The sequence below is a fragment of the Protopterus annectens genome, chromosome 5.part1, assembly GCF_019279795.1.
Source record: "Protopterus annectens isolate FY-2018-M chromosome 5.part1, PAN1.0, whole genome shotgun sequence".
Classification (NCBI taxonomy): domain Eukaryota; kingdom Metazoa; phylum Chordata; order Ceratodontiformes; family Protopteridae; genus Protopterus; species Protopterus annectens.
This window is the reverse complement of record NC_056736.1, coordinates 286197113-286214976: the sequence shown is the minus strand read 5'-3', so window position 1 is coordinate 286214976 and position 17864 is coordinate 286197113. Positions and strand designations below refer to the sequence as shown.

General features: G+C 46.1%; 1 protein-coding gene across 1 annotated transcript in view; it reads right to left on the bottom strand.

Moving 5' to 3' along the window:
• ITSN1 (intersectin 1) overlaps window positions 1-17864 on the bottom strand; it is a 2682533-nt gene that overhangs the window by 2113068 nt on the left and 551601 nt on the right. The window contains exon 10 of the mRNA XM_044072770.1: window positions 17303-17452. Within this exon, the coding sequence (XP_043928705.1) occupies window positions 17303-17452 (150 nt within the window). The remainder of the gene's footprint in view (window positions 1-17302; window positions 17453-17864) is intronic.

Below are 17864 nucleotides of genomic sequence, written 5' to 3'. Positions count from 1 at the left end.
ACACCTCATGGCAATACCGGACCCAGCCGCCCTAGCGGCTCCCTCGGTGGCATGAGAGAGTAAACGCATGGACGTATTTGAAACAGACTTGAGAGTGGCCATACGAGCAGAGAACGTCCATTTATCCTCAGCCGAAATGGACTCCGGGGGAGACTCATGTACTCTTTCACAAGGTCGCGCTGAAGTCTAACTACATGGGTCATGTAATTCAGCACCCTTATAGCAAAGGTAGCTGAAGCAAACATATGTTTTCCAAGATGAACCATCGCCCTAGACTCCTTGACCGGAGGATGGACCTTCCTGGGCCAGTTCCTTTTTGGTGGCCTCCACCACCACCACCATGGCATCAACTGGGGAACCCTTATTCCAAGTGGGCTTGTCAGCAGGAGGGTTCAATACTTTATCTGGCCATTTGGGCATTGGCTCTACAGTGTCCGGTTTCTTCCAGGCTCTGGTGCTAATGAGCTCCACCAGAGGGTCAGCTGGGGGGGGGGGGCACCCAAGAGGTAGATGGGCCTGCAAACACCTCCAGAAATACTGACTCGTCCCAGGAAGGCTTTTGGGCTGACCAACCCCCCCCCCTCTGGTGAAGAATTTCCATTATGTCTTTGAAAGAGAGGTCTTCGGGGGCGATCTGGGGGAACCTTCCCCTTCCTCCAAGTCGATATCCTCAGTGAGTGATCTGGGGGAGTCCATGTGCCTCCTCTTGCACTGGCATTTGCGAGGGGCCTCCTCGGGGGGCTCTCTGGGGAAGGCTCACAAACAGTCTCATATTCCTCAAGGGGAACCGTCTGGGGTGTATCGAACACAGGATTCACCTGGGAGGACTGGATGATGGAAGACAAACTCAGCTGCGAGACAGCAGGGGTGGGACTCAGAGGAAAGAGTGAGGGGTCTTGATCCTCCAGAGAGTACCCTCTCCACAACGAAAGCCAAAAGGGAGCCGGCTTCCCTGAAACTAGTGGGGTGGGTAGCCATGCACCTCGGATCCAATGAGGGAATCGGAGCAGAGGCCGGAACAGTCGGACTCAGAGAGATGGTATGCCCCGACCAATACGGAGTCAACGACACACTCATCACCTCAGATTCGACGCCCAGATCTTGGCTCAGAGAGCTTGGATCTGACAAGGGATCCGACAGACTCCAGGGCATGGCCGGCATCGAGGTTGGAGGAACCACTGGCACCAACCACCTGACTCCAGGGCTCCTCGAATCCAGGGACTCAGAAACCCGAGGGTGGATTAGAGAAGGAGCTACTGGGGCAAACGTCGGAGCTGAACTCCCTGCTCCGGGCTGGAGGGGGGGCCAGCAACTCTCCCATCTGCAACTGAGTTTGCAGGAACCTTCTCATCATCCGGTCCATGTCAGCTTCAGAGAGACTCCTTGTGGATCTTGAGGACGCCACCGACACCGGCCAGGAAAGCCGATGCGAGGATGACCTTGAAGCAGGCCAAGCCTCCAGCTCCGGGGAGAATTGTGGAAAATGGAGCTGAGAGGAAGATGACCTAGCAACTTTCTCCGGAGTAGAGATCACTTTAGTGGGGGGGGGCTGACGGATCAGAGTCCACTTGTCTCTTGCGACCCCTCTCTTGGTCTCTCTTTCTCTCTCTCCTTTTCCTTGTGCTTCTCCTTCCTGGCCTCTCTCTCGCTCTGTTTGGAAGTGGGAGTCTCGGACAGAACAGGAGGGTCGGAAGCTTGAATAGCCACTGCCATGGCTGAAGATGATGAGGCAGAAGAGGTGGCTGATTCTGCTGATAGAAAACCAGCCAGAATTAGCTTGGTCCTGCGATCCCACAGGGCCCGGGAGTTGAATGCTGCACATATCTTGCAGCCAGAGGTGAGATGTGGAACCCCTAAACAAACCATGTACAGAGTGCCCATCGGCCGGCGAATGCTTATGGCCACACACTGTGCACTTAGAGAAAGTCGTTTTTTGCGACTCCGACATACCTATACTAACAAGGCTAACTAGCCAAGCACACACACACGCCAAGGGCAGGAAGGGGAGGCCTACACTGGGTGAAACGTTTTAAACTTTCCTTTTCTACTATTTTTTTTGTACAAAAACCCAGGGATAAAGAGGGAAAAAAGATTAATTATACACACAAATTGAAAGTTTAACAAACCTGCTTTACCTGCCTGGAGCTCAAGAATCCCGTCTTGGCAAAGCCGCGGCAAAAGAGATCTGAGGATTGGAAGGAGGTTGCAGTATAGTATGGGTAAGGGGGAGGGAGCTTGGAGCTCGGATCTTTAGCTTGGCAAGCTGCCGGCTCGGATTCGTATCAGATCCGGGACCCACAGGTTGATGATCAATGAAGTCAACTACTTCAGATTATATGGTTTTAAGTCCCAACCTATACAACGCTGACAATAACTTATCCAAATATTACCTTCTCCATTATTTTTCCACAACATTAAGATCGACTTTAGGGTCTATACGATTCTGGGTTTGTCCTACTCCCCCCTTTCCCTTAAAGACAGATTTAATAACAGCATGTCTTCAATCCTGAGGATCTCCCCATATTTACATGACCTACTGAATAACAGATATAATGGCACCGTAAGTTCTTGCTGAAGTGTTCTCAGGTCATTGTTACTAATTCTGTCTCCTCCCCATGTTTTGTTTGGATCCAGTTTGCGGTGTTCTTTTTCAGTGTAATCTAATTTGATTCCAGTACCTGAGTTTACCTGGATGTCACTAGGACAACTTATGACCCCTTTTGTGGAGCCAAACTATTTTGCATAAGATTTTGTAAATATATCTATAATCTGTTGTGTCATGTACATTTCAGAATCTGCACACAGTTTATCAATTTGTAGGTCTTTCCTCCTCTTATATCTTGTGTATCAAATAAAATGTTTTCTATTACGCTCAATATCTTTATATAAATTTTCTTCGATTTTTTTCTTGATCTTGTCTCAAGCTGTGTTTAATCTATTTGTCCAGCTTATTTCAGTTTTCCAAGTTGTAGTTTAACCTCTCTTCCATTTCTTATATTTTTTGTCTCTCATCTTAATCAGGTTATCGTTGCGGTGGTGGTGCTGTGGGTAGCGTTTTCGCCTCACAGTAAGATGTTGTCCGGTTCGCCTCTCAGCTAGAGCGTCTTCTGTGTGGAGACATGCATGAATGGGCATACCTTCATTGAAGGTTGTGCATCAGGGCTGGCAACTCGGCACGTAAAAATCTACTGACAATCATTAGCGGACCGGAGTTCCAATGTGCAACCCCTAACCGGGAAAATCCGAAAGACACAACAATCTTAACCAGGTTATCTTTTTCTTGTGGAAATATACATTAAACATGTTTTTGATTTTTTGCACTCAATTTCTCTTTCAAAACTTTCCACATTCCATCTGCAATTTTTCCACTAAACACCTCACTCCAGTTAGTTTTACATAGCGACTGTTATGACTTTATATAATCTGTAATTAACCTTCTGTGCATTGGTTTAGATTTCAGTTTGGCAGAATTATCTAGCAACAAATTAACCTTTATAACCCCATGATCACTACACATCAATGTTGGTAAAACGTGACAAAGTAATAGCAATTTATTTAGGAGCAAAAACAATGTCTAGTGTGCTCCGTCCCCTGGTAGTTTTTTTTGTTTTGTTTTTACAATCTGAAGCAATTGTTATTCCTGAATATACACTGTGAATAATTTCCTTACTAATGTGGTTGAATCAATATTATTCCAGTCCATTTCTGGTAAATTTAAGCCCCCCAGCTATTATTATTCTTCCCTCCTGTGTTTCATATGTAAGAAAATGTATGAATTCCTCTAGGTCACCTGCACTTGACTTTGGTGCCTATATACTCAAACAATTGTTATATGTTCCAGGGTTGTCTATTGTCACAGTTACACAAGTCTATAGTACTGGTGTTAACACTGAACATGTAATAATCACAGGTCTCATAACTACCTTTAATCCTTAACACCTCCACCTCATTTTTTGTTAGACTGTATGTTAAAGTAAAAACATTTATACCTTGACAGAACTGGTTTTCAGTCACTGTTCTTTAACGATGTTTCACAAACAATAACATCAATTTTGTGGGAACACAGCAAAATTTCCAATAAAAAAGCTATTATTAATGCTCCTAGCATTAACAACAGAAGATGCATCAAATGTTGCTATCTGTGAATAAGAAGTTATGTACTCCCCATAACGTTCCATCTGAGTAGGTAAACTTCATTTGTCAGCAACCTATGGGTTATCGGATCCGAGCCGGCAGTTTCCAACAGCTAAGATCCAAGCCCCAAGCTCCTCCCCCTTACCTATAACTCCCTGCCATCCCTTCTTGACCTCAGATCGAGTTTGCCTAAAAGCAAGACCTGCAATCACAACCTGCCTAATGTCAACTGGATACAATCCACCATGAAGCAGGAATATCTATGAACAGTCGAAGAGGACAGGGGGACGGAGGGAGGGACAGTTGCTGACAAATGAAGTTTACCTACTCAGATAGAATGTTATGGTGTACCAAAGGCAAGCGTCCAGTCTGGTGGACCCCAGCCATAAACAAACTCTACAACAAAAGGAGGAAGCTACTACAAGATAGAGCAAAATCCTTAAAAGGTAAGACACCCTTGATCACTATAAGTAAAAAACTAAGAGCTCTCATAAAATCATCCAAAGCAAATTTCGAGAGAAAAATAGCTAAAGACTCAAAAGACAATCATAAGGCCTTCTTTAGCTATGTTAGAAACCTGGGAGGAAACTCCCAGATATGCTCAGAGCTAGTTCAAAATGATGTGAAGATTACTGATCCTACAGACATTGCCAACATACTGGCTGACAGGTTCAGTGCAAACTTCTCCCCTCCCCAAAGGAGAGATATCTATACCAAGCGATTGCAGCCCCCAAACATCTCCAGCCCAAGTGAGAACTGCTCTCTCAAAGCAAAAACACAGCATCCATGGGACCTCATGGTGTCCCCGGCTGTGTGCTCCATGAACTCAATGAGGAATTAAACCCACAGCTAGGACAGCTGTTTAATCAAAGTCTTACCTCTGGATACGCATTGCAGGGAGTGGCGCACTGCAACTGTGGTACCACTTCACAAAGGCGGTGCCTCCACCGACCCTGGAAATTACCGGCCCATTAGCTTGACAAGCCTTATCTGCAAAGCCATGGAGAGGATCATAATGGACCTCATAAATAAAGACATAGGAATTTGCAGACTTTGGATCCAACCCAGTTTGGCTTTGTCAAAGGCAGATCATGCCTTTTAAACTTGGTTGACTTTTGAAACAGTCACCAAAGCCATTGATGAGGAAAGGCAGTCCATACAGCCTACCTCGATCTGGCTAAGGCCTTCGATACAATACCCCACTCGGGTATCATTGAAAAACTCATTAGCTTAAATGTCAACCCATACATCACAAGATGGGTTGCAAACTGGCTGAGTGACAGAACCCACAGGGTCAGAGTTGCTGGCGCCATGTCAGACTCAAAGCCTGTCACAAGTGGTGTCCCACAGGGCTCAGTCCTGGGCCCACTCTTGTTTGGCATCTACTTTTCCGAAGTACAAGCAAACACAGGAGGGTTATGGCTGACAAAGTTTGCAGATGACTGCAAACTGGCCATAGTAGAAAACACATCTGATACAGATATCCTTCAGAAGGGTCTCACAGAAACGGATAACTGGTGCCAGAGCCACGGCCTAAAGTTAAATGCCAAAAAAGTCATACCCTTCGGGAAAAACAAGGTTACCCCTAGCTACCAAATAGGTGGCAATCCACTGAGCACAGAAGAAGTTATCAGGGACCTGGGGACCCAGTTTGATAGTAGTCTGTCATTCGACACCCATGTAGCTAAAGTAGTTAGGAAGACCTTCTACATTGCCCACCTTATCATGAAGGGATTCTCATCTAGATCAAGGGAGGTCATAGTCTCCCTTTACTCATCACTCATCAGACCAATGATTGAGTACAATGCCCCATTCGGAATGTATCTGACCCGACACTTGCAGCAGCTGGAGAGGCCACACAAGTTCCTCACCAAAAGGATAAAGGGTCTCAAAAATCTGTCCTATGCTGCCTGACTGAAAGAACTCCAGCTCTATTCAGTCGCCAGCTTGCTCAGAGGTGACCTTTGCCTAACATACAAGGCCATGTCAAACCCAGATTTGATGAATATGCTTCACCTCAAAAAATCTAGATCCATCAGAGCCATAAGGCCGGGAGACTTAAACCTTGACACGGCTATTAATAGGACGTGCTGGAGGGATAGATTCATCACCCAAAGACTCCCTATGCTGTGGAACAAAATCCCGGTACATGTGAGGCAGAGTACCTCGCTGGCCTTGTTCAAGAGAAATCTTGACCAATGGATGGGAGATCACAGATATACCCCAGGGATAACCTCAGTGTCACTGCTCGACAGAGGCACAGCAAAATAATGGGTATAGTTCCCCATACTAAAGGGGTGGCGTAAGCCACAAAACGATGGGCTAGGCTTGTAAATGCCCTCGGGCAGATAGCCTAGTATGAACCTATGAACCTATGAACATAACTTCTTAATCTGAAGTAGTTAACTTCATTTGTGCATCAACCTATGGGACAGAGTCCCCAGCTACCTGAATCTTGGGAGGCCCTTATGGAAGGATGTTCCGGAGCACTGCGGAGCCAAAGGATGCTCTCCCTCTGGAAACCAGATCCAACTTATAGTGGTTTATAAATGTATTAGAAAAAGCCCACGTGGCAGCAGAGCAAATGTCATCCAACGAAACTCTAGCTCGAAAAGCAGCAGAGGTAGAAACAGACTGAGTAGAATGGGCATGGACTCCATGAGAAGCAAGCCGGCCAGAACTCTCATAAGCCAGGAGAATACACTGGGAAATCCACCTGGACAGTGTGACTTTAGAAGCAGATTTCCCCAAACTGGATTTAGCAAAGGACACAAACAGCTGGTCTGATTGCCTATGACCGGCTGTCCTGTGCAAACAGAATCTTAACTGTCTGTGTACATCCAAGGAGTGCAACTTGTATTCACCTTTATTTTGATAATTGGGAAAGAAGACTGGCAAATTAATAGACTGGTTGATGTTAGATTCAGAAGCAATTTTGGGCAGAAAGGAGTGATTGGTCCTGCGGAATACCCTATCCTTGTGGAAAGTCAAGTATGGTGGCTTGGCACAAAGGGCTTGAAGTTCCGAAACCCTTTTTGCCGAAGTAATAGCAACCAGAAAAGCCGTTTTTCAGGATAAGAATTTGAGATCTACCGAAACAGCAGGCTCAAAGGGAGAAGCTGTTAAAGCCTGGAGTACCAGCAATAAGTCCCAAGGAGGAGTTACATCCTTCACCGGAGGTCTTAGTAAGAAGGTGCCTTTTAAGAAGGCCCTACACAATCTGGATGATGTCAAAGGGCCAAGATCACATCCAACATGGTAATGAGCGATTGCCGCCAATTGGACTTTGACTGTGGAAGAGCTAGCACCCTGATCAAATAATCCTGACAGAAAATCCAGCACAGCTGGTAACGGAGCTGTAAAAGGATCTAGTTTCTGATGTTCTGCCCAAACAGAAAAGCGTTTCCATTTGCTACGATAAACTTTCCTAGTAGATGGCTTGTGAGCAGCTACTAGGATCGCTTTGACCGGGGAAGAGATACCGGGAGTCCTAGCTAACAGTGGAACTGGATCAACCAAGCCGCGAGCTTGAGGTTGTCCAGGTTGGGGGCAGGCAGGCCCAAAGGGTGAGATATCAGATCCGGGACAGGATCTAGAATCCAGGGAGGACTCACTAGATGAGACCATAGACATGGGAACCATGCTCGACGAGGCCAGAATGAGGCAATGAGGATTATTGTGCTCCCCAACTGTCTGGCTTTCTGCAGAAACTTCAGCATCAGGGGAAGAGGCGGGTAAGCATAAAGTAGACCGGGCGGCCAAGCATGTACCAGAGCGTCTCTTGGTGATTCCCCGGGTGGGGGAATTAGAGCGAAGTAAGTGTTGCACTTCGTGTTTGAAGGAGAGGCGAAAAAATCGCAACAAGGTTGACCCCATTTGGAGAAGATCTACTTCGCTACTTTGGGATTCAGAGACCACTCGTACGGCGAAAGGATGGTGCGACTCAATTTGTCTGCTAGGATGTTGGACCGGCCCGGAATGTGCGTCGCTATGAGAAAGCGGTTGGTGGAAATCGCCCATTCCCAAACTCTCATGGCCTCTCGACAAAGTGGATAGGATCTGGTTCCCCCTTGTTTGTTGATATACCAAACGACTGACATATTGTCCGTTTGGATCGCAATAGTCCCGATGGGAAGAAGGCTCTGAAGTGCTTGCAATGCTAATAGCACTGCCCTCATCTCTAGGACATTGATATGCAGTGAGGTCTCCGTCTGGTTCCACGTGCCTTGGACGGTCCTGCCCAAACAATGCTCCCCCACCCGAGGCGAGAGGCGTCCGTGGTCACAGTGGCTAGGGCAGGGGACATAGAGAAGGGGCACCCCTTTTGGTGGTCCGGAGACTGGAGCCACCATAAGAGGGCTCTCCCCTGCAAACCCTGCTGAGAGGGAAAGGATGGCTCAGGGGATAACACAGGAAGGACCATTGGACTTGGGAGGGTCCATTGCAGAATCCTCATATTTAGGCGTGCCATGGGAAGGAGATTGATGGTAGCCGCCATCGAGCCTAGGGCCCTCAGGACCAATTCTGCTGGAGGGGCTGGGCAATGAAGAATAGCCTGCACATGGAGTCTTAGAGATCGCATCCGGTCCGGAGTTAAGAAGGCTAAGAGCTGGTTTGTGTCCAACCTGGCTCCGATAAAATCTATGATCTGAGTCAGGAGGAGGGAGGATTTTCCAGCATGGAGCGTGATCCCCAGCCGGGGAGCTAGTTGAAGAAAGAAATTCCTGGCTGTGCAGAGTAGATGCCTTGTGGGGGCGATCAGGAGCCAGTCGTCCAGGTATGGAAAGACCTGAATTCCCTGGAGTCTCAGGTGGGCTGCTACCACCATTAACACTTTGAACACCCGGGGGGCCGTGGTGAGACCAAAGGGGAGGGCCCTGAATTGGCTGGCTCCTAGCCTGAAGCGGAGAAACCTCCTGGATCATCTGTCCATCAAGATGTGGTAGTACGCATCCTTGAGGTCTATGGAGCACATCCAGTCGTTCTCCTGCAAGAGGGGGAGAATGGACTGAAGAGTGACCATCCGGAACTTTTCTTTGGCTATTGCCAGGTTCAAGAGGGATAGGTCAAGGATTGGTCTTAAGTCCCTTGTCTTTTTTTGGCACCAAGAAGAACCTGGAGTAAAAGCCTGATCTGTATTGGTCTGGGGGGACGTGCTGGATCGCTCCTTTTTCTAGCAGCTGATGAATTTCTGTGGCTGTGGCCTCCCTCTGATCGGGTGGGACATCGGGGAGGTATCTGGGTCTGAGAGGGGGATGGAGAAACGGAATCTCATAGCCTCTGGATATAACTTGAAGCACACAGCGGTCTGTCGTGATGGACTCCCAAGCTGCTACGTGCTTCAAGAAATGCCCCCCGACTGCCTCCAGAGTGGAGCAGTCGGGTAACCCCTCAGGGTTGCTGCGTGGGCCGATCAGAGAAAGGTTCTCTGGACCCAAAGTTTTTCGGGCCCCTTCTGCCTCTAGGGCGGCGTCCACCCTGTCCTCCTCTGCCCCTGAAGGACGGGGGGTCCTGAGCGAAACAGGACTGCTGAGACTTCCGGAACCACATCTTCTTCTGTCCCTTTTGGTTCTTGGAGAAGGACCTCTGGGGAGCAGAGAAGCAGACTCAGACGGCAGACAGCGTCTTCCAGTCTTTCTCGCTCTGGACCAAGGTGTCGCTTACGGTCTTGCCAAAGAGGGCAGAACCATAGTTAGAGAATGACTCCTTAAAGGGTTCCGCGAAATCACAGTGGCGGAGCCATGCCTGTCGCCTTAGGACGATGCCCGCTCCGCTAGCTCTAGCGGCTCTTTCCGTAGCATGGGACAGTAGCCGCATAGAGGTATTGGAAATAGACCTGAGAGTGGCCATCCAGGTAGAGTACACCTGTTTGTCCTCTGCCAACATGGACTCTGGGGGCGACCCAGCGTATTCTTTGATAAGATCCCGCTGGAGCCGTATGATGTGTGCCATGTAGTTCAGAGACCTTATGGAGAAGGTGGTTGAAGCAAACATCAGCTTCCCCAAATGGTCCATCGCCCGAGACTCCTTGTCCGGGGGATGGACCGAGGGACTCTCCTGGGCCAGTTCCCTTTTGGTGGCTGCTGCCACCAACATGGCATCTACGGGGGTTCCCTTACTCCAATGTGTCCTGTCCGAGGGGGGGCTAAGAATTCTGTCTGGCCTCTTAGGGACGGGCTCCACAGTGTCCGGCTCCTTCCATGCCCTGGTAGTGATCAGATCTACCAGGGGATCGGCTGGAGGGGACACCCAAGAGGTAGACGGGCCTGCTTCAAACGCCTCCAGGAACATGGACTCATCCGAGGCAGGCCTTGGGGCAGACCACCCCCCTCTGATCCTGAGCATCTCCATGATGTCTCCAAATGAGACGTCTTCGGGGGGTGATCTTGGGGAACCTTCCCCTTCCTCCAAGTCCATGTCCTCTGTCAAAGACTCAGGGGAGTCCAAGTGCCTCCTTTTGCACTTGTGTTTGTGAGGAACTTCCTCGGGGGGGGGGGGCTCACCAACCACATCCTGTTCCAACAAGGGAACGATCTGGGACGTCTGAGCAGGCTGTCCCTGGGGCCGGGTGATGGAAGTCGGACCCATTTGCGAGGTAGTGCAGGGTGGAGCTGCAGCTAAGGCCGGGGGCCTGGAATCCCTCGACAGAACCCTCTCCACCACGTCGAATGCCGAAGTAGAGCCACTCTCCCTAGGATCCGACAAGCAGATCGGGGCCGGAGCCGATGCGATCGGATCCGAAGGGCCAGTACGCTCCGACCTAGCCGGAGCCGAAGGCATACTGACCGCCTCGGATCCGAAGCTCAACTCTCGACTCCGAGAGCCTGGATTCGAAGAAAAGGGACCCGACAGGCTCGAGGGTGCTGTCGGCGCCTAAGTACCTGACTCCATCAACGCCGACATTCCCCCGGCTCAGGTGCTGCTCGGCTCCGTAGACCCCGAACCTGGAAAGCGGGTCGGGGAAGGAGCAATCGGGGTGAAAAAAGAATCGAGCCCCCCCCCCCAGAGGGGGGGGGGGCAGGAGCACTCCCATCTGCAGCTGGGCCTGGAGGAACCTTCTCATCATCCGGTCCAAATCTGCATCTGTTAGGCTTCTCGTGGACCTAGAAGAGGCCACCGAGGCTGGACAGGAGTGCCGCCTCGATGACCTCGAGGGAGACCGGGCCTCATCCTCCTCCGGCCCTGGTGAAAAGCTGGGAGAACGGAGCCGGGAAGGAGAAGGCCCGGACGTCCCGGGGGGAGAAGCTCACTTGGCTGGCGGGGCTGAAGCAGAGACTTCGGCCCGCCACTTGTGTTTTACTCGGCGCTTCTCCCTCCTGGCTTCCCTATCCTCCTGGCCCAAGGTGGGAGGTTGAGTCCCGGCCAGGGGAAGGGAAGTATCCGTAGGCACGGCAGGAGCCACGGAGGGACCGGAGGACGGAGCCGAGTCCGGGGGCAGAAGTCCCGCCAGAATCAGCTTCGACCTCTGGTCCCTGATAGCCCTGGGGTTGAACGCTGCACAAATAGAGCAGCCAGAACACAGGTGTTCAACCCCAAGGCATATAACACACTGAGTGTGGCCATCAGCTGGGGAAATCTTACGGCCACACTCGGTACACTTGGAGAAAAAAGTTTTGGCGGCCTCAGACATAATAATCTAAAAACGTACACACTAGGCCCCAAAACCACACACACATGCACACAAAATCACACACACACACACACCCTAACGCTCTCACGAGAAACGTGGAAGGAAAGGCTAACAATTACTCTAAAACTAATGGAAAGGTAATGCACACACAAAACTCACTCAAAAACTTTAACTACAAATGAAAAAGAGAAGATTTTTCTCAAAGAAAAACTCTTGAAGACCTGGAAGCGCGTGATCAAGCTGCTGGTGTAACCGTGGCAAACTAGATCTGAGGTCAGGAAGGGATGGCAGGGAGTTATTGGTAAGGGGAGGATCTTGGGGCTCAGATCTTAGCTGTTGGAAACTGCCGGCTCGGATCCGATAACCCATAGGTTGATGCACAAATGAAGTTAACTACTTCAAATTTGTTAAATTTTCAACCTGGCAAAAATCCTACCTAGTGTTTATGAAATATTGCAAAATATCTGCTGCAAAAATTCTCTTCCCTGATCTTGACAAATGCAAGCCATCCTGTCTGAACACATGTGCCCAAAACTAGGCTTGGATGCTATACACATTTCCATTTTTTAAAAACAGGACATTTTTTTCCATGTAGGTTGTCACAAAAGGAAATACTGCCAGCCCAGCTCACTGAAATTTTGTAAATTATATGTGATTTGTGAATGTCAACATGATTTACATGCTTGCGTTACAAATGTATTATAACTGTATGTTGTGTATATCAGACTGCTGGTACAGAAGTGTGTATAAAGCACTGACCTTAAAGCTGTATCCACAGTGTACCCTACTGGAAAAGAGCAGAAATGTGTATACACTATTGTAACTGTGTAAATGTATATAATAGTGGAAACTGGAACACAGAAGCTTAACTTGCAAAATTTCAGAAAAATGGTTGAAATTAAATTGTTTTATAACTGCACAATAAAAGTTAGTTTCAATGCAGCAAGGAGAGAGGATGTCTAAAACTAGGGAGCCTCCTGCATTGTATTGTAAGTGTTTTACTGTTTTATGTCTTCCAGCAGTTGCAAACATCTGAAGGCTATGTATTTTCACAGGGAGATGCTAAATGCTAGCAGTTTCTAGCAATGGTTGTTGAGCCTGGGAACTGAAGTCAGGTGACAAAAAGTGATGCCATACTGCAAGTGTCCCAGCAGTAATATTCAATATTAATTTAAGAACTCAGAATGACTGCGCATTTTGTATTTTGTCTTTGGCCTGACAGCATCAGCTGGAAACATCCACTCACCACATCTGTTTTACCTGGCTGTTGAAGTTAACTACGGTACAGTAATTTCTTCTAGATTCAGTACGGAACATAGTAAAAATTAGTTTATATGTCTTCTGTATTTGAGACTGTCCTGCAATGTTGTTTTAATATTTCCTGTGATTTTGAACTCTGATGTCACTGTGAAGACGTTTAGTATTGTCTTGTTCTTCTATTTAATAAATAAATATATTTAAACCTATCTTTATGGCTAACATTTGAGAGACATATTTAAGCTCCGAGTGTACTTGCACATTTATTTGGTGACTGTGCAGGCCACGCCTAATAGCCTTGCTCTTGGTCAAACTACCATTTGGATTAACAGTAACATTACACAGTAAGATTGGACACCCTTTGTTAAGGTCTTTAAAGTAGCCGATGAGGGGTTTTAATGGCAGCGATAACTAATTTATAGTCTGGGGAGAAGGAGGCATAGCTAGTAAACCTATGCCAGCCTTTCCCAGGTAGAGGAGTGTGTGTGTGTGTGTGTGTGTGTGTGTGTGTGTGTGTGTGTGTGCGTGTGTGCATGTGAGAGAGAGAGAGAGTTTGTGTGTGTGTGAGAGTGTGAGTGAGCGAGTGAGTGAGCGAGTGAGCGAGTGAGCGAGTGAGCGAGTGAGCGAGTGAGCGAGTGAGCGAGTGAGTGAGTGAGTGAGTGAGTGAGTGAGTGAGTGAGTGAGTGAGTGAGTGAGCGAGTGAGTGTGTAAAACAAATGTCCAAGAGTGTGTGTGTAAGCTACTTGGGCAGGAACACAAAGCACTGGTTGGACAGAGAGGATGTTGGAGGACTTGGCTTGGAACTCTGGCTAAGAACTCAACTCTACAGCTGTGCCAGTGGGGACCTCTTATTGTGGGATCTGGAGAAAGCGGGAGAAATCAGCCCCAGACTGACTGTGGTCTCAGTGTGCTCTTAAGGGAAACTGCACTTTACTGTGTACTTGTCATCCTCCCAGTGTGTACAATTCCCCACTGTTGTCAGTGGTGAGGATTGAGACTCCTTGATTACTGGGCCAGTGTTGGGGAGGTCACATATTAATTGGTGGGCAGTGGTGGGATCGCCACATCACATGGGTATTTACCCAAAAATATTTTCATTCACAGTGACTTAAATATACTTTATATAGGTGATTTGTAAAAAAATACATCCGAACACCAGTATAAGCTATACTATCTAAGACGGCTGTCAGTTCCTTACTAACAGTCAGAGCCCTTGCGGATGAGATCATTTGTACCAACATGAACAAAAACAGATCCATACCTCCTTACATTAAGGTGTTCCCAGGCTTGTCTCACATCATCTATTTTTGCTCCTGGCAAGCATTACACTATTCGATGTTCATTACCTTCTATGCAAATATAAAGTATCAGTTCCTTTAATAATTGAATCTCCAATTACAAGAATATCTTTGGTAACCAGCTCTGTAGAATCTTCTACTTCTAATATAGTAATATCTGTTCTATCACTTGTTGCAAAGGATAGATCACCACCAGTCTTATTAATCCCACTATTTTCATTGTGTATTAAATTTCTCATCCAGCTGACATTGTAAATTCACAGCTTGAGTCATGCAGTCAACATCTGTCTTTCTCTTCTTTTTTCCTTACAATAATGTTCTTACACATTCAATCTTGATTTCTTCCTTTTCACTTGCCCCTTGCCTTTTTTTCTACCTTCTCCTTTGGAAAAATGATGCCTTTTTCTGTAGACTAAAGGTTTTCTGACAGGAAAAATATCATTCCCAGTAACTTGTGTGCTACAAAACAAAGCAGTGACCTTTTTAGTATATACTCTCTTTACTTTACAGACATTATTCAGTTTATTTTTCTTCCTTATTTGTTGTGAACTTCTTCCCTCCTTTCTTTTTTGTTTCTTTCTAAACAATCCGGATCCTCAGACTGCTGAATACTTGCATCCAGAATTCCAAAGTTGTCAGGGGCATTGTCTTGTTTCATAGGGGTTGAACGACCTTTACAGACAACAAATGCATTAATTCCTAAATGTGTTCTATTTGGTCTTTGCCCAACATTATTTATCTCACCAGTCCAGTCATCAATATATGTAACAGCTCTCCAAGCTGTGCCAATTGCACAAGTGCAATCATCATCATTAAGTCTAAATTTACTTCTAACAACGGTAAGCAAATCATCTAAATTTTGACACGAGGAACACATATCACCAGTGTTACCAGCCGTTACCTTTAAAAATGCACAGCATTTATTAGATTGTACAAGGCATTTGTGCATTAGCAAATCATTAATTGTATACTCATTTAAGGAATCCATATTCAGCTTCAAGCAAATAAAATATTGTAAAAGAAAAGAATAATCAAAAACAGTAACCACAGAATTCAGAGAGAACTTAAATCAACTTCTGTGACTACTACCACACAAGCAGCATACAACTAAATACCAAAGTACGTACAGTAAAGTTGCTCTGACTGTACAGGTTCTGTAAGCCAGACAAAAGCTGTAATTCCTTTGTGTCATGCGCAGTAGCTTCTGCTCACTATCGCTCACAGCCACACTTCTTAACAGTAGGTATAATTGTTCAGATATGCTCTGGATTTTCCTCCCTACAGTCGGTGTGAATTTACAGCTGTCTAGGCTCCTTGGGATGGCTATAGCCTGCCTGTCTAAAACTTATCCCTTTCTAACAACCAGGGTTGTCAGACATCCCTATTTGAGTGGGACTATCCCAGGATCAGCAGCCCGATCCAGAGTCACGCACTGCCGGTCAAAATCCCAGTGAAACAGCCTCCACTTTGTTTTTTTTTTTTTTATTGGCCCATATGCTGGTATACGAGCCAATCAAAAAATTCCAAAACGGAGCTACTTCTGTTTAATGCAGAACTGCCTGATGTTCCGCATTGAACAGAAGAGGGTCCGCTGTGCAATTTTTTTGATTGGCTCGTATACCAGCATACGGGCCAATCAAAAATTGGCAAACACGGATCTACTTGTGTTTAATGCGGAATTGCCTGATGTTCCGTATTAATGACCTTTTTAGGTCCCTACCTGTCCAGTAACAAATCTGGCATCCCTGCTAACAACAAACAGTGAAATTAAAGGTAAAACAATATATGAATCAAAGTCTTAACAAGCTATCCCTTCCTACCTACAAACAGTGAAAAACAGTGATAACAAATAAAATACAAATTCAAATAAAACTTCTCTCAACAGTCAACTGCACAGTAAATCACAAACCAAGGTAGGACTGTTTAGATATGTTCAGGATTTTCCTCCCTGCAGTATGTGTGAATTTATAGCTGTCTAGGTCCCTTGGGATGGCTAGAGCTTGCCTGTCTAAAACCTATCCCATTTAACAACCAACAGTGAAATTAAAGGTAAAACAACAAAATATGAATCGTAGTCAGTCATGTTAATAATCTAACTCTTCCTACCTACAAACAGTGTAAAACAGTGATAACAAATAAAATACAAATTCAAATGAAAAACTTCTCTTACCAGTCAACTCCGCACTAAATCACAAACTAAGGTAGGACTGTTTAGATATGGCAAAACAATTTATATAAGTAAAGGAGGGTTCCTCATCTGGGCACTTACCTGTTTTCCTTTAGTAGCTACAGCACCAACGACAATATGAAGATCAGCCCAACGGGTGTGAGACCTGTTTTCGGGCTGGCAGCAAGACAGTCTGGGCTCATATGTCCACCTATATACCCCTACACTTGTGAGCTGAGGTCATATGTTGGAGGTATGATCCAGGGAATGTTCAGCTTTGGCATCCCAGACAGACATCAGTGGTGAAAATCCATCTGTTTGGAATACTGAGACAGTGATACCAATCAGGGGTTCATTATTAATCCCCCAACATAGTTGTCAAAACTTATCAGCAATGCTGAACAGGGTATGTGAACAGGATGCATGGCCCACAATCCTTACTCTCCTACATTACAGATCCACAATGTTACTTCTTTGTAGATCAGACAGACAGGAAAAAATCTGGAACGCAATATGGATTTTCCCAATCAGAGAAACACTGCTGTGATACTGATAACAGAAAAAAAAAAAAAAAGGAATATATAGCAAATCCTCACTGTACCACAATCTCCGTTCACAATGCCAAACTCATAACAATGAATCAAGCTTTACTTTCATTATTATGACATTGTATTAATCCAGTTGGGCATTGTGCCACTTTGAAAACTGCCTTTCGCCCACACAGCTTTTGCACTTGAGCCTTCACAATTTTGATTGTAAGCCAGTAAATACATGCATATACACATACATAGTCTATTCATTGATTCATAGACTCACCAGAGCTTCTAGTTCAAATTCTAGTGTTTTCTTTTTGGCCTTTAAGACAACAATGTCTTCTTGTTCTTTGTTTCTTTGATTTAAAAGTTCCTGTCGACGATTTCGTTCCCATTCAAGTTGACGTTGCCTTTCAAGTTCACGTTTTGCTGCCTACAGAATAAAATATATGAAAGGAAGAACTAGAAATTTAATTCAAAATTACTCCATTATGTAATTACCATTTAAGAAACGGCAGCCTAAAAGTGCATTTGGGTTATCTATAACAGCAGACATTGGGAGACAAACTTCTGTAGCATCACTCTTAATATCCTTAACTGCACACACCAATCTCATTAGTGATCCTGACAATTTTTTTCAATCACACCTTTGTGGTGTGAACCAGAGCTGGTTCTGCCCTGCAGATATCATAAACCGACAGAACTGACAGTATTAAAGTATAGATGTTGTGCACCACCTGAAACTTTTTGTGATCTAACTATTTTCTTTGGAGAGTATTCATACACCAGAATCCATTACACCTGAACAGATCTTTAAAGAAAAAAAAATGTTCAGTTAAGCAACC